Source organism: Pygocentrus nattereri, chromosome 23 (assembly GCF_015220715.1).
Source record: "Pygocentrus nattereri isolate fPygNat1 chromosome 23, fPygNat1.pri, whole genome shotgun sequence".
Taxonomy (NCBI): domain Eukaryota; kingdom Metazoa; phylum Chordata; class Actinopteri; order Characiformes; family Serrasalmidae; genus Pygocentrus; species Pygocentrus nattereri.
The window spans coordinates 30,712,496-30,733,715 of NC_051233.1; the positions used below are offsets into that span (position 1 = coordinate 30,712,496).

Below are 21,220 nucleotides of genomic sequence, written 5' to 3' on the forward strand. Positions count from 1 at the left end.
CTTCGTTGGACAGTGACGATGTGATACAAGCACTCATTGACTGTATATATGATATATATACTCATTGGTTGGAACATGCAAACACGGCTGCTCTCTCACTGGATGTCAGTGATGAAGACGGAAAGCTGTGTCACTCTGAAAATCACAATCCCCCTGTTCAGGTCTGAAATAATAATAGTTCAAAATAATGTTACTGAATTATCAGATAATAATAAATACGTTCTGATGAAGCTTGTTTTGTTCGCTCATACAGCCAGAGCACAATGCACTGCTTTATAAATGGAACATGTATTTCTTTAGGGTTAAATCTGAGCAATTAAGACAAGTGCGATTAATCACAATGAATTATTTTAATCGTTTGACATCAGTGCTTCATGAGAAACTTCACACTTACTGTCCAGATAAACCGCTTTTTAAATATAACGTCAGGTGGCAGAAACTTTTGCGCAGTACTGTATATGCAGGTTAAAGTGTTTAAGTATTTAAACTCATCCAGTGTCTTTACAGTCTCTCTCATACACACTATAAGGGTTGCCAGATCCTCTGCTCTACATGTCCTTAAGAGAGAGAGGGTATGTGTGTGGGTGTGTGGGTATGTGTTTGGGTATATGTGTGGGTATATGTGGGTGTGTGTGTGTGTGTGTGTGTAAGGCCATCCAAAGTCTTTGCTGCCGTGTTGTGTGTGAGGGTGTGTGCTCAGCCCATGTTCTTGCGGTTGCCATATCCTCTCCGGTGCGTGTCCTTCCAGTTGTCCCAGTCTCTGGCCTTCTGTAAGGCCTCCTCATCCTCCTCCTCCTCTCTGCGCTCTTTCTCCTCCCTCTCTCGCTCCTCTGCGTCCACATCCGCTATGGAGACACATTACAGCAAAGAGACAGCAGGTGAGAAAACTATAATAACAATAATGGGTTTATTAAGCAGTAACTAAACATAAAACAAAGAAATCCTATTAAAACCTAAATTAAAGATTTTTCAAATAAAACAGCAGTAAATGCAGTGGGTGTATGTGAGCTACCATAAAACACCAAAGTATATACAAACAATATAAAACGCAAAAAGAATTGTCCATTAAAGGAATGCCAGCCGGGCGGGCTGCACTCCGGACGGACGGGCGCACTCCGGACGGACGGGCGCACGTACCTGCACTCTGGGGTATTCCTTGGTCAGGTAAGCATCCTTTTCTCCTGTGCTGCTCATACCAGTCATCCACTGTCATCGTGGGAAGACTTGGGTAACCTGCTCCAAATACCCTGAGACAGAAACAGATACAAATTAGCGAATAGCTCAGGTGCACAGCCACAGTGAGACCTAATATAGGGTCAAAATAGTCCAGTGACTCAATTCAGTTAAACACAGTAATTATGCAGCTACAAATCTCTGGCTGATCTAACAGGCAGACGTTGTTTAAGTAAATCACCCTAAAATATTTTCCACCATCATCGACAACCGACAGACACACAAACACATACTTGGCCTGTACGGCATCTTTAGTTAGAATGAAGGGCTTCATTGGGGGTCTTCTTGGTTGAGGAGGCTGAGCTGGACTCTGAAGAGGAGAGAGAATTTCTCAACAGCAGATTTATACGGATCTAGAATGAAATGTTTCAAGTAGCTAAAATAAGACTGTTTAAAGCAAGTCATATTAATGCTGGTTTCTCAGACTTTGTGTGAGCATAAAGCAGAGATTTAGTTCTGGATGATACATTATTTATACCCATATTTCGGCGTAATATAACAGTTCGAGTTTTAAGATAAGATAATCCTTTATTAGTCCCACAGCGGGGAAATTCACATAAACCCATAAAAACTAAACACTTAGCTTCCTTTCTGTAAATGTGCCTTCGTTAAGTTTATATGTGTTAACTCAAAATAATTATGTTAACTTTACTAAAGCAAATTTATTAACTTCATTCTTTCATGGGCTCATTATCTTAATCTCATGGGCTTATTATCATAATCTTTATTTACTGAAATTTATTAATGCTAACTTCTTTAATGCCAACTTAACTTCCTTTATGATCACTTCTAATACTACAGCTCATTTTATTCATATAAACTTTTCTTTATAAATACTAACTTTTACCTTCATTAATGCAAACTGTAACTTTATTTTTGCTAACTTATTAATTTATTACTGAATTAACACCTCATACTCAATAATTAACCTTATTATTGCAAACTAATCTTTTTAACCTAAATTTCTCACTTCTCAATCTTCATCAATGCTCTTTATTAATTATAGCTATCTTCACCAATGCTCTTTATTAATTATAGCTATCTTCACCAATGCTCTTTATTAATTATAGCTATCTTCATCAATGCTTATCTTTTTAACTTTATTAATGCTCACTTGTCTCATTATTAACTAATTAATTCTTCATACTAACTTAACTTCATTGATGCTCATCATCTTTATTAGTGTTTTTAATAACACTTGCTTTCATAATGCCAAGTTCATTAATGCATCTTATCTTTATCAAGGTCTGAGATCGTTAGTGTTTTTAAAGCAAATTTATGAACTTCACTTATATTAACTCAAACTTTACTAATGCATATATTCACTTTTTTCAATTTTGATACTTGTTATTTTTTTTTATCTTTACTGTTGACGCCTGAAATATTTGATATTGTGATGACAAATTTATATATTATATGCATATTATGATGCTAAACTGCAGAAACACCACGCAGCGCTGCAGGGACTGTTAAAGGACCTGTTTGAGAACGTCCATCCTCTTCAAGATCGGTATCTCCTGGTCAATGGAGTCGATCTCCTCGATGGCGATGGTGATCCACCTGCGCACCTGCAGCAGGTAAAACTCCCTCAGCACCTCATCGTCCGCCGAGCCGCCGTCCACTGCAACGCGCAGCTCGGCCAGCTTCGCCTCTGCCTCCTTACGCTGCTTAAACCTGGAAGATTTGAAGACGTTTTACACCATACGCAATTTTTTAAACAGACTATTTTGTTTATTTATATTTAATTTCCATTTATTTTATATAGTCTTATTTGTGCTATATAATTAAATAAATTACTAATATTTCTAGATGAGCAACACATCACGATACCAATACATCGCAAAAACATCACAATACTTGAATATGTTCACAATACATGATATCACACTATTTAATGACAATAATAATATTGAAATAATGAAAATCTACCTGACTCAGTCATTTTACCCTGAAAGAGGAACTAAACCTCTACAAAGACAAAACAAATAAACCATTAAAACGTCAATAATGATAAGGGATTCATTCTGCACACAAACCTCTGTCTGTGAGCTCTATAAACTAATTACTGAGGTCAGGCATTTCCACTACACCCACTGCTAACAGGTGTATGAAATAAAACAACCATCCAGTCTCCACAGACAAATGGAGGCATTCACCTGGCAGTAGAACTGGTCACTAGTTTGTGAAATGTCTGTCCTGCTAGAACTGCCCCTGTCAACTGTAAGTGCTACTGTTATGAAATGGGACTCACAGAACAAGTGTGAAGCGCGCAGCAGCTGAGCAGCTCCACACAAGCCTAAGATCACTATGCGCAACGCCAAGCGTCGGCTGGAGTGGTGTAAAGCGCCACCACTGGACTTGAGCAGTGGAAACATATTCTGTAAAGTGCTTCTCTATCTGTCAGTCTGATGGACGAGTCTGGATTTGGCGAAGGCCAAGAAAACATTACCTGCCTGACTGCACTGTGCCAGCTGTAAAGTTTGGTGGAGGAGGAATAATACCATGGGGCTGTTTTTCAGGGTTCCAGTGAAGAGTGAGGTTAATTCTACAGCACAAAGACACTTTAGACAATTATTTGCTTCCAGCTTTGTGTCAGCAGTTTGGGGAAGAGCCTTTACTGTTCCAGCATGACTGAGCCACTGTGCAAAAAGCGGCTCCATAAAGACACGGTTTGACCAGTTGGGTGTAGAGGAACTCCAGTGGCCTGCACAGAGCCCTGACCTCAACCCCACTGAACACCTTTGGCACTGGAATGTTGATTGTGAGCCAGGCCACTTCTTCCACTCCCATATAGCACCAAAAACGGTTCTGCTATTGTGACGATGTTAAGCTAGTGACAATAGAAGAATCCTTTTTGATGCTATATAGAACCCTTTTCACAAACAACCCTTGAAGAACCAACATATTTAAGTGTGCATAGTCACTTTATGTAGTATTATAAGTATTATAAAAGTATATTACATTATCATATTTTAGACTGCATTTTCCTCCTTTTAATAAAGCCTAAAAACTTGTTTATAAACAATGCAGTGCTGTGTTTGATGTTTTCATGGGACGATTTTAAGGTTGTCATTTAATTAATTAGAGATTAATTAAACACAGCCAAATCAAAGAAATCGATCACATTACATCTTAAATTAACTGCACATTTTCTGACACTGAAATCATTCGCCTTCATCTGCAGTGGCTTACATCACTTCAGCTCACCTCTCGATTTTGGCTTGCCTCTGTGTTGCCATGGCGATGAGATCAGGCTGCTGGGGCCGCGGAACAGGGACCGGAGAGTCCGACTCTGCCTCTGTGGGCGTGGCCTCTGCATGCTCGCCGTCCGCAGGCATGTGGAAGCTGCCGATGCCGTAATCTTTACACCTGCGCAAGAAGTCCAGGAAGTGTTGGCGAGCTTTCTGCACGTGCTCCAGCCGCTGGGCCGCGCTCACCTGCTTCAGCGTCAGTGCCGCCAGCAACACCGGCAGCAACAGGTACTTCAGGTCAGCTGTGGCGACCTCGTCCAGCTCTTCATTACGGCTACAATACGGGCGGAGGAAACACAAGCACACAGTCTTCAACACTATGAAAAACTCACTGCAAGAGCAGAACTGCGCCATCTGCTGGCAGCATTCAACGTGTTCCACAGGGTAATGATAGTCATGAGCGAAACTGGGTACATTGTGAATCCTCCGATGATATTTGGGGTCAATATGACTCTCTTCAATGTTTAACATCTCGAATTAAATGACTGACACTAGAGCTCGGCAATGTGGCCAAAAATGTTATGACGATAAACTAAATTCATATCATTCATATTGATACAGATCACGATAAGTGTCAATTCATTATTTCTTTCAAGTTTGACGGCTGATTTTTGCCGTTTTAAACTCAGAGTACGACTTTTCGCTACATTGTTTGATCTACAGTATCATCAGTTCCCTGTGTTGTCTGAGTGACGGAGCTGCTTCAAGTTAGCCAGCGGCTAAAAGCAGCTAGCCTGGAAAGACAGCGCTCTCCCGCTCTCCAAAGCCTCACAGCTTCCTCAGTTTACTGTCGTTTAAATCAGGGCTGTAAGTCACATGGTCCACTTCTTACTCTCACTTTCACTGCTTGGGAATGCAGTAACGCTGAAATATGACTTTGTGCTCTAACATTGCTAAAGCTTTAGGATATACAGAAAGAGGCGAGTTCACTGTAGATCAAAATAGTAACACCACTGATCTTGTCACTCACACTTGGTCACAGGAGAACAGATCACCGGTCGCTCCACTCAAAGAGGGAACGTATAATTCCCGTTTCAGCTGTTGTTAAAAGACTCTTCTTACTGGAGCCCCCCTCCATCTAATCGTCGAAAAACTCGGAAGTGCGCCCTCTTCTGGCAACAGCAGAGTAGCGACACTTTCCTTGCAGTAGAAAACGCCACCAGGATTGTTGCTGAACGTGAGAACGGTGTATCATACCGAAAATTTATCGAACATGTCTTTTCGCTCTATCGAGGAAAAGCTAGATCATAATTATCGTTATCATTTTATCACCAAGCCTTGACACATTTTTTGTTTATATTTTCCTAATTTAACAGTTTGACCCCAGGTAGCTTTTGCTGTATAAAACAAGAAATATCAACATTTTACACATTTATCATATATATCATATCATATATAACTATATCACTATAACATGCAAATTATAATTTTAATTTAGAATTTTCATAAAACTGCCCTCTGCTTTAACGCCCCGACCTAACCGTAGTGTGAGAACCACAGAAAATTCACACCACATGGGGCAAATTTCCCACCACAACTTTGATATTTGCCTTAGGTTTAAATTGCTGGCGTCGAATTGAGCCCAGGGAAAAAATGTGTCAGTAAATTTGAGGATAACAGGAGCAGTGAATAGAAACTGACAACAAAATGCCCTATTCTGAACATATGTGGTGGTAAATTGTCTTCTCTGATTGTTTGCTTTGGTGTTAAGACCGGGCAATATGACAATTTATATTGTTATTACAATAAATATTGTAACAATACAATACAATACGCTATTCTGAACACACTGTGGATCCTGTCGGTGCCTGTCGACTCTGACCAGCTGTGTGCTTCATTATGTTTCATGCTCATTCATGCTGTTTAACTGGATTTAGTGCCAAATACTGAACAAAAATCACTGCATTCACAGTTATCACAGTTTTTTTTTTGCTCTGTTCCAACTAAAAAAAATGTCGTTATGTATCACGCGTCATAATTTCTAGAAGTATCGTGACATCATATTTTTGCCGTATCGCCCACCTCGAGTCTCCGTTACAGTGTGTTGAACTAACCCCCCTGTGTGGAGGCTGTACTTTAGCCTGGCTCACCATCACTGGGAGCCGTTTATCTGCTGTGTTAAACACCAAGAGGAGATTAAAATAATACAGGAGTGAATTCTGATCAGCTCACCAACCACAAACACTTATGATGAAAGAAGCTACTCTTAATGAATGAACGAATGAATGAATGTCTTTGGGGCAAATCTGGAGAATTATCTAACTGATCGGTGTGAAAATTGGCAGATGACGTTGTTATGTGAACAGGAGAAGATGACCCAAAGCTTGTTCCCGTGGAGGCTGTTTAACTACATTAAACTACAATAACAATGTAAGATAACATCAATATGGACATCTGACTCTCCGCTATTTAACCAATGTTTATACAGCTACATTAGCCCTGTAGCTCCAGTGCTAAGCCTGAAGAAGCACATTGAAGGTCATTATTTATGTTAAGGAGGCCAAACTCAGTGAATTTCGCTCTTTACTGAACCAAAACGGTCCTTCAAAAAACCGGATCACCAAATCGATAACCCCGTATGAAGCGGCTAGCTAGCCAGCCAACGTACCTCCAGAAAACACATCAAAAGGTTAATATAACTACAAAAAGGTCCACGCTTGGAAAATGTGGCGGTGTTTTGTCTTTATTTTGACAAGAAACATGTAAGACATCCTTAAATTTCACTGTTTATCCGAAATTAAAGCAAGAATGTCTTTTGACTAACGTTAGCTAGCGGCTGTGCTCCGTGTTGTGCTAACCCCAAGACGAGAAACGGGCTTTAGGTGTACAGATTAGCAGATTATCAGATTAATAAAACACCTCTTTTAGCGCCAGATTATTAAAAAACGTAAACGCAGTCATGTTTACGACGCTGAGGTTGCATCTCATTCGAACTCTCCGGTCCACCTTAAATGGCGCCGCAGTTACCGCATGGCGTCAAATGCGCCACAATGTACCTGCCGCGCCATTTAAGGTGGACCGGAGAGTTGCTGGGCTTCTTCTTCTCGTTTTCTTTACCTGAAGAGGTCCAGCTGCTCCACCATGCTAAGCGCCTCCTCCAGCTGCTTCATGCCCCGCTTCACCTTCACCTGGACCGGGTTGGATCCGCTGGGTTCCGAGGTGTTTTCCACCTCTTCGTACAACTTCCATCCGCCGTCGAGCAGCTCGGAGAGCCGCGGAGCCTCAGCCTCTCCCTCAGCACCCGCCATCTTTCTCCTTTCAGCGGCGAGATTGGTCCTCGGCGGCCTCCGTCTCTGACGCTCATCTTTTCCGTTCCGCTTTTCTTGGCTGTAGTTTTATATTATGGCCGCCGGATGGCGACAAAGGGCAAGGCGTCGTGGCTTTTAAAGGGCAGGTCCAGTAACATTTCCAAATTTCGCAGCAAAGTCTTCTTTTCATAACCTCCTGTCATCACTGGGAAAAAACTAACCCATTCAATGTTTGGCGTCTCTAACTGAATTATTGCCATTAACATAAAATGATCATGATGTGTTTTCCACCCCCCCCACGACCCTGAGGGAGAAGCGGCTTAGAAAATGTGTGTGTGTGTGTGTGTGTGTGTGTGTTTCCCAGCCCTGCTGAAGCAAGACCATTAGAACCATTAGAATTAAATGATGGTGGAAATGCCATTACAGACCACTAGATCTTATAATTATAATAATTATTATTAAACCATTAATTGCATCTGGAATCAGAACACGCTTCTGAGTTTTATGGATGATGGGAAAATAGAGGAAAATCTGAAATAATCCGTTTTCTCTGGGGACTATTTTGCCTCACAGCGCCCTGCATGTTACGTATCCCTCCATCACACAAAACTCTCATAAAACAGGTCATCGGGCAGTGAATTCACTTCATGTAGGAACTTTCTGTGAGGAGCTTTTAGAGGGGGACGTCTGGTTCCTATCACCACCACTGTGAGCAGCTCTGACTCAGTATTTTTCGTAATTATGCAGATCTTTTTAAAATTTTCATGGAGTTTTTTTCTTTTGAATTGATCTTTGACGAATGAGAGTTGAACTGTCACATGTGTGGATTTTGTGTATGATTGGAGAATCTCACAGGCTGAATTATCATTCATACCAGTAAAAGTTGGAGCTTGATGTTTTACATTATATGTTCATATTTTTACTGTTATTGGTAACATTTTAACTTGTTCAGGCTGAATTTCTGATGTTAATAAAAAGTGAATAGAAATTATGTATTAATTCACTGACCATCTACAGCAGCGAAGATCTCTATTCTTATTTTTTACAAGTATTTTCTTCATTCTAAAAAGCATGAAGAGCATCAGCTAGATCTTTATTTATTTATTTATTTATTTATTTATTATTTATTTTACAGCAGCTAGTTACGGTCCCTGTTTATTGATTGATTGATGCAAATACACACTCTACAACAGCAACAATCTTTAGTTATTTAGTTAGTTACTTACTTACTTAGTTAGTTACTTAGTTAGTTAGTTAGTTATTCATTCTAAACCATTTATTAATTCCTTTATTCTTGCCTAGTCTAGAACAAAACTGTAGTTAATGCTCTCTAGTTCTGAAACACTGTTTTTACATATATATATATATATATATATATATATATATATTTGTGTGTGTCCGCGACCCTGATGGAGAAGCGGCTTAGAAAATGGATGGATGGATGGATGTGTGTGTGTGTAAACGGAGGTGTAATACACTCCTACACGTATATATTTATAGTATATACACTGAACATTGTACTATAACGCACATTCGCACCTTCACACGCTCCGACACTCTCAGTGTTTTTGCTCCTGAAATTAATTTTTTCCTGTCTGCGTTTCCCTTTATTGACGGACTAGTTCATTCATGACCTTTTACCCTGACCTTTAACCTTTCCACCTGCACTACACACACTTTCAACCCAGTGGCTAATGGAAAACACACACAGACCCAATCTGCACTGCCCCCCCCCCATATACTTACAGCTACAGTTTAAAAATGAATGTACTTCAGTAAAGCTAAAAACATTCGCATTAACCTCAATTTGTGTTTGTACTTCAGTCCATTTTTATAGATAAACTGCATTAACAGGTTATTAGAGATTAATGAGCTCCACACGGTTGGAGACAAATGTAGGCATGCAGTTAGCCATGCTAATTGCATTAATAATTGTGACCCTGGATGGCCAGTTATCGTTTTCGACTCACATCGTGAACCTGACTCGGTCATGCAGGTATCTACTGTACAACATCCGGAGGAACCGACCCTTCCTCACCCGAGAGGCCGCCCAGGTGCTAGTGCAGTCTCTGGTCATCTCAAGGCTTGACTACTGCAACTCGCTCTTGGCAGTTCTTCCCATGCAGTCCATCAAGCCTCTGCAACTCATCCAGAATGTGGCAGCACGACTCGTCTTCAATCTGCCCAAGTTCAGCCACGTCACCCCATTGCTGCGCTCCCTTCACTGGCTTCCTGTAGCTGCACGTATCAGATTTAAAACCCTAACGCTGTCCTACAAAGCCAAAAATGGACCAGCCCCTACCTACTTGATGGCAATGGTGAAATCTCAAACTGTACCACGAGCCCTTCGAGCTTCGAGTACAGCTTGGCTTGACCCGCCATCCCTCAAGGTGCACGGAAGACGAGCGTCGAGACTGTTCTCTGTACTGGCTCCCAGGTGGTGGAATGAACTCCCACTGGCTGTCCGAACAGCAGAGTCTTCAAACGCAGACTGAAGACTCATCTCTTTACACAGCACTTAAATGAGCATTGAACTATAAGCTGCACTTATTTTATTTATTGTATTGTATCTTATTGTTATTGTATTGCATTGAATGGCACAGAGTTCTGCGTTCAACTCTGTTTCTTTTTCTCTTGGTGTCTGCAGTGACATATTTGTTTCTAGCAGTATCTGAGCTCAGGACGGTCTTTTTCTCTAAGCTATTGGTAACTAGCAAAGATGCTTTCTGTAGATTGACAAAGCACTTCTTGTAAGTCGCTCTGGATAAGAGCGTCTGCTAAATGCTGTAAATGTAAATGTAAATGTAATAATTAGCTATATTAGCCTTGCAGTGCGAGTGCAATAGCAAATTGTAGAAGCTGAACAGGTTATTTGCTTTTTTTATTTAAAATATTCTAAATAATATTCTCTCTCCTAGAGTTACTAATACAGTTTAGCACTTTGCAACTCGCGTGATGTGTTAGTGAGTGAAACATTGTATGAGGGAGTAACTTTACTTTTGTGGGCCACAATATACCAATACAAAATATGTATTGTGAAAACCTTTCCAATATCTGCTGAATGAGTGATGCATTTCACCAACATTCTCCTCTTTCGACGTAAATTGGCTGGTCCTAATCTTGCATCATGCAAATGTAAGCAGTATCTTCATGAATTACATGGCTGAGAAATGAGAGAATTTTACAGAGAGAAAGCTAACCACCAAGAGAAAGCTAACCACCAAGCGAAAGCTAACCACCAAGCGAAAGCTAACCACCAAGAGAAAGCTAACCACCAAGAGATAGCTAACCACCAAGAGAAAGCTAACCACCAAGAGATAGCTAACCACCAAGAGATAGCTAACCACCAAGAGATAGCTAACCACCAAGAGAAAGCTAACTACCAACAGAAAGCTAACCACCAAGCGAAAGCTAACCACCAAGAGAAAGCTAACCACCAAGAGAAAGCTAACTACCAACAGAAAGCTAACCACCAAGCGAAAGCTAACCACCAAGAGAAAGCTAACCACCAAGAGAAAGCTAACTACCAACAGAAAGCTAACCACCAAGCGAAAGCTAACCACCAAGAGAAAGCTAACTACCAACAGAAAGCTAACCACCAAGTGAAAGCTAACCACCAAGAGAAAGCTAACCACCAAGTGAAAGCTAACCCAGCAAACCTAACTACTCCATTCATCCATTCATTTGTTCATCCAGCCCCTCCAGCGTTCCCTGGATGCAGATCCAGCAGTTCAGTGAATAAGAGTCTTCTTTAAGGTTCCCCATACGAAAGCTGCGGGTTCTCCAAAACAAATGCAAAACAAATTAATAAAATAAGCTCTTTCTTGGGGAAGTGAGTTTTTTCCCAGCATGCAGTAGGCTTTGTTCCAGTTTCAGGCCAGGGTGACCACCGTCACCTCCACCAGATTTAGCATGGAACAGTTAAAGAGGTATGCAAGGTATTTGCTATGTGTGTGTCTTACCCCCCAGGTTGAAGAACCTACAGTGATGAAACAGAGAACACCAGCTTGGTCATCAATCTCTCTCTCTCTCTCTCTGTCTCTCTCTCTCTCTCACTCACTCATTCACTCACTCAGCTTGCAGAGCTCTCTCAGAAGAACATGTGCACCTGAATAAAGATGGTAAAGATGAAACTAGAACGGTGAAGCTTATGAATGCAGTTGAGTTGCTAATAGAACTTCTAAAGTTACAGCTGTTGCACAACAATGTTGACCCAAGTAGTTGTGGTTGTGTTGCTATGAAGGTACTCCAAGGTGTTCCAGCTTGTTGGTAGGGCACTGCATGATGGTTGTCAGGCTTGGTTTCTGCTATAGTATCCCAGGTGGTTGTTAAGGTGTTATTAGGCCATTGCTATAATATCCCAGGTTGTTGCTAAATTTCCTGGGAATTGTTCTGGGTCTCGTGCGGGAAAATTGCAGCATAAATCTCAACAGGATTTTAATTCTGGAGGGCGTTCACACTGAACACCTTCTTTGCTTTTGGAATCAAGAGCCAGTATTTTGGAACCGACCATTGATTCCCTTCACTTGGAATCGCAATCAAGAGTCAACTCCAGTCTATTTTACACTTGTTTGCAGCTGCACTGTAAACAGGGTTCTGGAGTGAGTTAAATACAGAACTACATTCCACACATACACACCAGGTGGGGAGAGAGAGAGAGAGAGAGAGAGAGAGAGAGAGAGAGAGAGAGAGAGAGAGAGAGAGAGAGAGAGAGAGAGAGAGAGAGAGAGAGAGAGAGAGAGAGAGAGAGAGAGAGACAGAGAGAGAAAATAAAAGCACTACACTTCTGTGGTGGTTCAGCAGCAGGTTTAGTGATTAGAAAAGCAAATGTGATTTGCATTAATATGAGCTGTGAGTCAGACTGTGTCTCAGAGTAAGTGTTTGAAGTGAGCTGATAAAGTTAATCTCTCTCTCTCTCTCTCTGTGGTGTGAATAACCCAGCAGCTGTAATCTCTCCCTGTATTATCTCTACTGTAGATTATACTAATCTCTAAAACCTCTCTCTCTCTCTCTATTCTGTAATAGTGAGATAACAATCAGCCAAATCCTCAAACAAAAGAATCTACAAAACAGGCTTTTCAGTCTCTCAATATATATATATATATATATATATATATATATATATATATATATATATATATATATATATATATATATATATATATATATATATATATATATATATATATACACACACACACACACATATACACATACATACATTTTTTCAGCTTTTGATATAATTTTAAAGTGGCTTTTGCTCTTTACATTGTGTGTTAATTAATGACCCACAATGACATGAAAAAAAAAAAATCTGCTTCCACAGATTTACATTAAAAGTAAAGTAACCTTATTCCTTCTCCTGTAAAGTTATCATTTTGGAGATCTGAGGTTTTGTTCCCACAGCAGTGACATATTTCTCTTTCCCTCTTTTTTTTCTATTACTCTTTCTCTCTGTCTCTCTCTCTCTGGCTGATCTGAATCTCTAATCTGTGAATTGTTGATATCCTGAAGAACTCTTTGATGTTTTCAGGAGGGAGAACTGAAAAGTGACCCACTGCTGTTTTTTTCACCTCAAGCATTTAAACCCCCTGCCTTCACCCTCCACCCCCCACAGGGGAAGGCTGGTGGGGAGGTGGGGGGGGCACATTCACACACTCGTGTAATGTATGTGTCACATGACCATTAACGACATCAACAGCAGCGCTGAGACAAACAAATATAGTTTATATATAAAATAAATACAGTTACATATGATACAGCAAAATGTACAATATACTCAGCATTTTTACATTTACAGTACAGTAACTGTTAAAGCGATAGTCTGTCAAAAAACATGATTTACAACCCCCCACCCTCACTCCCACCCCCACCCCCGACCCTTAGGTCAAACCAGTTGACCAGCCAAGACATGTTTGCCTTATTAATTTTAGCACTGCAGCTAATGTAGCTAACGAGCTAACGGGAATCTTCTACCCCCACTAATCAGCATGGTGCTAACTATCCACCACCCTCACCACACGCTTGCCTCTAATAGACTCGCTGGCGGCGTATGACGCACTGCTGTCTAATTTATGGTCCTTTAGCCGGGTTTTAGCTATACTAACGTACCTTAGTCCATGTTCATAGCAAACCTGGTCAAACAGCATCAGCAAGTCTACTAGTGTCCTTTAGTAAAGGCAGCGGTTCTAGTTACAACTAAGAGTTGTGTATAGAACCATCTCGTGCTCTGCATAGTGACACGGTGCTTCAGATGGATGAATATGTTGTATGTGATTCTATACAGAACCTTTATGAAAAAAGTTCTATATAGCACCAAAAATCGTTCTGCTACTGGTACAAGCTGGACATTGTAACAATAGAGGAACCCTTTTGGAGCTATATAGAACCATTTTTTAAAAGGTGCTTTAAAGAACCATATATGGTTAAATGGTTCTTCAGACTGATGGAGAATGTGTTGGATATGATTTTTTACAGAACCTTTTTTATAGATGGTTCTACATAGCATCAAAAAGGGTTCTGCTATTGTTAGAGGCTTGAAATTGTAACAATAGAGGAACCCTTTTGCAGCTATATAGACCCATATATGTGCTTTAAAGAACCATATATGGGTAAATGGTTCTTTGCATGGTGAAATCGTTCTTCAAATTGCTGGAGAATGTGTTGTACATCTGAAGAACCATTTCAACAAACAACCATGTAAGCACCTGCTTCTGAACAGAACCATTGCCTTTACTAAAGAACCCTTGAAGAGCGCGTAGGTCTTTATTATGTAGCTACATTATCTTAAACTAAAGAAGCGAACTTCAGACAATGAGCAAGTTTCAGCTGATCAGTTTGGATTTAGGTTTGGGTAAAACTGGGTCGATCTGATTTTTATCATTATTTTTTTTTTTTTGCCAAACTATCACTTTAAGCGAGATACATCAGTGATAAATAAATAAAGAAAGTAGCAGCAGACAACGCTGCTCTTCCCCCACATCTCTCTTTTCTCTTCTTTCTCTGAGGTTTCTGGGGCAGGTTAATCAGTGTTTGAGTTGTTTCCACCTCTGGAGTTTCAGTCTGACACCTCGGCCCATTGTCTCTCGCCCATCCTATTGTTTGGTCTATCCACCCAGGAATCTGACTCTTTCATCACTCTCTCTCTCTCTCAGTCCCTCATTCTTCTCTCAGTGCTTCACTCTTCACTCCTGTGAGAAATTCCACTCAAAAACAAACACACAAAGGCTTCCAAGCTGGTCCTCCTCAAACCTCGCATCCCAACAAAATATATCCAGTGCTTGCGGCTTCCGCGTCTCCCAATTCCGGGAAAGAAAGGCACCCCAGAAGTTCCCTTTAAACTCTCTAAAGGCATATCTGTGCAAGATATACACCTTTAGCTTATGTTAAACAGCCAGGTGCGATCATTTGATCATTGTGTCTGCAAACGATATCAATAAAACCGCAGTAAACCTCTCAAAAGTAACGTTTAAGGCAGCCAACATTAACCCATTTTAATTTAGGCTACCTTAAACTAAGAGCAGTGCAGCCTGCTAGTTAGCCACGTGTAGACCGGCTGTTATTAAGTTTAGCCAAGTCATAATAACTAATGTTACTGTACTTTGTCCTGATCTTAGCACAGTATGCTACTTAACTAGGTGTAGGTTGGCTGATATTATGTTTAAGTCATATTTTTTAGTGTATAGCAGCACAGAAAACGGGTTAGCTACGTGTAGATTGGCCGTCGTCATGCTAAATTAATGCTATCTAGCCCAAATAGCAGGTCACTAGATAGCCAAGTGAGGCTTAGCTGTAACTAATGTTAGCTTAGCTTATTCTAATAGCAGAAGTGTAGCTTGGCGGTTACCAAGTTTAGCCAAGTTAGAAAACTTAAACACACCAAGCGTGAAAACTCGTCTCCATGTTTGCAGGCGTTTCAGGGGTTTTTGTCTAATTCCATTTCCCAAAATTAGCGCACCCCACACCTCCTTTAGCACGTGCGAGGTACAAAGTTCGGGAGTGTGAAAGAGAAGAATAAGTGGAATAGGTGGCGTTTCTGTATCAGTCTTTCTCTCCGGCTCACTTGCAGATGTGTCTCTCCACAGTGTATTGGCATTTCTTGCAGGTGACATAGCAGCACCAGTGATAGCGGCAGTTGCAGCGTTCCTCCACCTGCTCGGTGTAGGTGTTGTAGCCACGGCCGCAGCACATTAACCCACAGCTATCGCTGCCGCTCGTCGTCTTATTGCACTGCCTGCGTAGAGAAAACACATGTACTGGCTTTTAGATGGAGTATAAGTACTAATCATTAGCTTTACAAACTTTGCACAAATCGGTATTGTGGCATTTGAAATATGCATTAATCATTTTTTAGGACTTAAATTTATTCATACTTCGCAGTCATATCATAATTTTATTGCTGTGTGTGCTGATTGCAAACGATATTAGCAAACTACAGCAAATATCCCGCAAATGTTATGTTATGGTAACCATAACCTAATAAGGCAATTACAGGGTGTCTACAAAGATCTTACAAGTGATTCTGATTCTGATTATTGTTTGATTCAAGGAAGTGGATCTAGTTCATTCACCGAAAAGATTCAATTGAAAAGAATTAATTGTTAATAATTTACTTGTTGTAGTTTGATGGCTAACGTTTTTCTCCTATGTATCTCTTACAGTTTTAGTGTGTGTGTGTGTGTGTGTGTGTGTGTGTGTGTGTGTGTGTGTGTGTGTGTGTAACAGCTATGTAATGTTTAACCACCGCTCCTCTCCCCAACTTTCTCAACTTACTGATGATCTGCTAATGCCTAACCCTAATCCACTCACACTACAGCTCCCTGACGGATTAAACGCTCATCAATAACACCGATTGATTAGGACTGTGGATCACACAGAACTGCCCACGGCTGCCATGTGTGAGCTGTACTGAGGCATTAGGTAACAGTTAACACTGGAGAATAAGTTTCCAGCCTGCTCTACAGTTTCTCATTAGGTTGAATTAATAACTGGCTCTAAACGTAGGTGTTGTGATATAAATCTGTCATGCAGTTTCAAAGTGTAGATACCTGTCGGTCGTTCCATACGAGCCGTGCTTGGCGTTGTGTGAGCAGTAGTCAGGTGAGCTGAGCAGGTAGACGAGTTCGTTCTCCAGCACCGGTCTCACGTCCATCTCCCGGGGGACCAACTGCCTGCGGGACCCCATCTGGCGTGGGACCACCTTAGTTGCCGAAAGGTAGCGTGTCTTCAGCTGAGCCGAAATGTGACCCACATCTAGCAGGGACTTCCAGCAGGTCTTCACCGAACACGAACCGGAGACGCCGTGACACTTACACCTCGTCTCCAAGGCGTCCAGCACCGCCTGCAACAACAAGGACACGTATAAACATATGAACCAATCACAGCTAATGTGGCCCATATTTACCAAGCATTTCAACACTGATCATGGCACACCAATCTATGTAGTCATATTCAGTGCTATGTAAAAGTCATAAAATTAATAATTAATAGCCATATATATCAATTTGTTATGGGTGGCACTAAATACAAAAATTACTTGTAATATGCTAGGAGGTGTAGGGGGCAGGGTTGCTACTATTGTTTCACTTAAAAATCCTCTATAATGTTCATATGATCCACACAGTCGCTCTGACAGACTGTAATACACTACAGGAAGCGTAGGGGGCGATACGGCTTCTACTGTTTCACTTAAAAATCCTCTATAATGTTCATATGATCCACACAGTCGCTCTGACAGACTGTAATACACTACAGGAAGCGTAGGGGGCGATACGGCTTCTACTGTTTCATTTAAAAAGCTCTATTATGTTCATATGATCCACACAGTCGCTGTGACAGACTGTAATACACTACAGGAAGCGTAGGGGGCGATACGGCTTCTACTGTTTCACTTAAAAATCCTCTATAATGTTCATATGATCCACACAGTCGCTCTGACAGACTGTAATACACTACAGGAAGCGTAGGGGGCGATACGGCTTCTACTGTTTCATTTAAAAAGCTCTATAATGTTCATATGATCCACACAGTCGCTCTGACAGACTGTAATACACTACAGGAAGCGTAGGGGGCGATACGGCTTCTACTGTTTCATTTAAAAAGCTCTATAATGTTCATATGATCCACACAGTCGCTCTGACAGACTGTATTACACTACAGGAAGCGTAGGGGGCGATACGGCTTCTACTGTTTCATTTAAAAAGCTCTATAATGTTCATATGATCCACACAGTCGCTCTGACAGACTGTAATACACTACAGGAAGCGTAGGGGGCAATACGGCTTCTACCGTTTCATATAAAAAGCGCTTTGTGATGTATAAAATCACTTAGTTATATAATAACTTAATTGCAGCTGTACAGTTGTCTATGAAAAGTGTAGAAAAGTGTATACCACAGATAAATGAGTACTAGCAGTCATCTTCTATTTCTATAGATATATCTATATTCCTAAAGATAAGAGAATAGTTCATGCCTGAGATCTCTGTACTCTGTTTTTGGAGATGTTATTAATGTTGTACTGGGTGACGACTCTTACCTGTCTGCCCACAGCATTGTTGTGCAGGTGCATGAGTCTAACGGCTGGGGGTCCAGAGCGTCTGCTGTTGAGTGGCGCGTCAGAAAAGGCCGAGCCCATCTGCAGCCCGTATCGAATGTTATCTCCACAGCCCCCCCACCGAAAATCGGCTGAGGCCTGCTCAGCTGGGGCCGGAGCGCAGGAGCAGCCGGGCAGAGAGCCAGACGCACATGAGCGGGCAATAGAGTGACTTAATACAGCCGCAGAGAGAGAAAACACAAACGCAGACTCTCGTGTACCTGAGAGAGTGAAAGAGAGAGTTTATTTGATCTGTTGTTCAATGAATCTGCCAAACAAACCATACATTAAAATGAAATGCAATCCCTCAATCCTGTTCACACACTTTCTCTGCGGCTGATAGTGATTTGAGTTTATTTGTCTCTCAATAGAAAAGTTTGATGGGTGTGTTGGCTCATTGGTAGTCAATGCCTGATAAAATAACAAATAATAAAACGACAGACTAACCAAACACACTTACTAAAACAATGACAAACACAACAAAAACACAAACCAAGAAACAAAGCAAAGCAAGCAAACCAATGTGAACCAAGTAAACAAATCAATCCCAGCGACAAATTAAACCAAAACTAAATTCAATAAACCAAACCAAAACAAGCATAATGATTTAAAAAAATAAAAAATTCAAGAAAACAAAAACAGACTCAAAGGCTTAACCCATCCAGACCTTCTGAACCAAACCAAGCATACTGAACCAAAAAAAAACCCAAACAATCAAATCAAACCTACTGAACCAAACCTACCAAACCTGCTAAACCAAACCAATCCAACCAATCAAACCAAACCAATCACAGTAAACCTACTGAACCAAACCAACCAAACCTACTGAGCCAAACCAGTCATGGTAATCCTACTGAACCAAACCAACCAAATGTACTGAACCAAACCTTCTAAGGTAAACCTACTCAAGCAACCCAACCAAACCTACTGAACACAAGCACTAATATACTATTATATTATACATGACACTTATATACTGATCTAAACCAACCCAATCAAACCAAATCTACTGAACCAAACAAATAGAACCAACTTCAACAAACCAAAGCAAACCTCCTAAACCAATCCACCCAAACTACAGTAATCAAACAAACAAAAAAAGCAAAACACTCTAGATGTTGTGTCAATAGTAGACAGTCTTACCTTTGGCCAGGTCTGGACTGAAGTTTGGTGCACTCTGGATGGATGAACAGTTCCAGCGCATGTCCTTGAAGGAGCTTTGGCAGGCCGTTTTGGTCAGTTCGGCTGCCTGCACCACGCTGCCCATCAGCTCTAGGTTCCTCCTGCAGAGCTGCTGCTGGTCTGGAGCCAGAGCATGGAGCAGCTTGCAGTGCTGAGTGTGATTCCAACTAGCAGGAACACCACGGGATGCCAAACCACTGCAGAACAATCACAGACACTGTAAATAATGTAAACAAGGTGCATGATCTGCTGCAGCATCCACACATGGCGAACAGTGTGTTACAGATGCTAGTATATTGGGTCCACCTGTTGGGAAGCTGGCCATTTTATCAGCCCAGTTAGCCCACCTTTTACTGCAGTTTATCAGCCCCTCTCCACACCATTCTTCAGTGGAAAGAAACCATCACCATTGGACCACCAAGGACTAGATATTTGGGTAGTGGTCCATTCTCAGCATAGCAGTGAGACTGACATGATAGTGACATGTCCTAAAAATAGCCAGGAGTGACTCAGGGGCTGACCATTGATGGAGGACTAAAGGATGTACGATACAAACTGCACATCGATAGATGGGCTACAGCGTACACAGCGAGCTGAGGAGGGGTTTCTGATAAAGTGGCCACACAATTTACAATGCCTATGTTAATAATTGCTGTTACCACAATTTAAAAAAATGATCAACAAGATACATCATCTTAAGCTTATTGTGCTTTGTTGTTTGTATAGCATATTGCGCAACTGGTCCCCATAAATAACAAACAATAAACTAAATTCAGCCTATTTCACTCAGGCATGTGGCCTATTTTGGCCACTGAATGACCCCCCTGCCAACCCCCTTTGCAGGCCACAGCACAGTGTGACCTCCACATGTTAGTGTTTTCTTGCTTTAGCACTCACATTTTAATCTCATGAAGGACTTTAGAGAGGTCCAATCAGGCCTGTGAGCAAGAACAACACTAAAGCGTGCAGGACAGCAGTGGACGGCCACAGCAAGATTGGTCAACTGTGCACTCTAGCACTGCGAACACGAAGAAAAAAAAACTCTAAATTTAGCTCTCCCAGGAAAACACATGGGTTATCCTTGTGAACATGACATGTTGTTGAACGATGCCTGGATGAATAATTAAACATAAACAAGAATTAATACATTGATTAAAAAATGAAATATTTTTCCAATTAAGTGACAAATTCTCATCACCACAACATGATAATGTTTAGAGATAAATCTATAAATAATGCCCCCACCAAACATCGTCTATCTGCACACTGTTGTCAGAATATGTATTTTAATCCTAATTATTATCGCAACACATTAGACAGTCAACAAGATTTTCTTTTTTTTTTACTTCTGCAACAAAATTGTGTTTTGGTTCACATCTTTACAGTTCATAGGGTTAGGGTTAAAGAGAATCAACAATTAAAAGCAAAACAGACCCATTTTTTCTAATAAAAAAAAGGAAAATAAAATCATTTTTAGTGATGAGGAATAGAAAGGTGGCTATTTTGCAGCAATGAGAAGTGGGATTTTTTTTTTTAATCTAAAAACTTGAAAATAGAACAATGACAAACAAACTGGAAAAACAAATTAACTGCAAATAAAAATAAAAATACAAAACTAAAACTAAACTGTAAACTGACTGCAAACAAAAATGAATGTGTAAGTAAAGTAAGTAAAAACCAAAGTAAAGCCTAATCAAAAATTTCAAATACAAAC

General features: G+C 40.8%; 2 protein-coding genes across 2 annotated transcripts in view; both read right to left on the reverse strand.

Moving 5' to 3' along the window:
• Positions 1-331: 331 nt before the first annotated feature.
• Positions 332-7,764, reverse strand: igbp1 (immunoglobulin (CD79A) binding protein 1). Its single transcript, XM_017684908.1, has 6 exons — positions 7,542-7,764; positions 4,441-4,758; positions 2,712-2,907; positions 1,467-1,543; positions 1,138-1,247; positions 332-845 (listed from the first exon to the last, which is right to left on the reverse strand). The coding sequence occupies exons 1-6, from the start codon at positions 7,730-7,732 to the stop codon at positions 697-699; spliced, it is 1,041 nt and encodes a 346-aa protein (XP_017540397.1). The 5' UTR covers positions 7,733-7,764; the 3' UTR covers positions 332-696.
• Positions 7,765-14,358: 6,594 nt separating this feature from the next.
• The window catches only part of wnt11f2 (wnt 11, family member 2), a 7,217-nt gene continuing 355 nt past the window's right edge, over positions 14,359-21,220 (reverse strand). Inside the window, exons 2-5 of the mRNA XM_017684907.2 lie at positions 19,468-19,703; positions 18,268-18,545; positions 16,780-17,072; positions 14,359-15,965 (exon numbers count right to left, since the gene is read on the reverse strand). Of these exons, the coding sequence (XP_017540396.1) occupies positions 15,791-15,965; positions 16,780-17,072; positions 18,268-18,545; positions 19,468-19,703 (982 nt within the window). The 3' untranslated portion in view covers positions 14,359-15,790. The remainder of the gene's footprint in view (positions 15,966-16,779; positions 17,073-18,267; positions 18,546-19,467; positions 19,704-21,220) is intronic.

What these genes read in the sequence shown, in the direction of transcription:
- igbp1 (XM_017684908.1), bottom strand. Translation starts at nt 7,732, where the DNA reads ATGGCGGGTGCTGAGGGAGAGGCTGAGGCTCCGCGGCTCTCCGAGCTG. An exon ending in AAAGATGCCGTACAGGCCAA is followed by an intron (nt 1,248 to 1,466) that starts GTATGTGTTTGT and finishes TTTCTGTCTCAG; the next exon opens with GGTATTTGGAGCAGGTTACC. An exon ending in AGGAATACCCCAGAGTGCAG is followed by an intron (nt 846 to 1,137) that starts GTACGTGCGCCC and finishes GTGTCTCCATAG; the next exon opens with CGGATGTGGACGCAGAGGAG.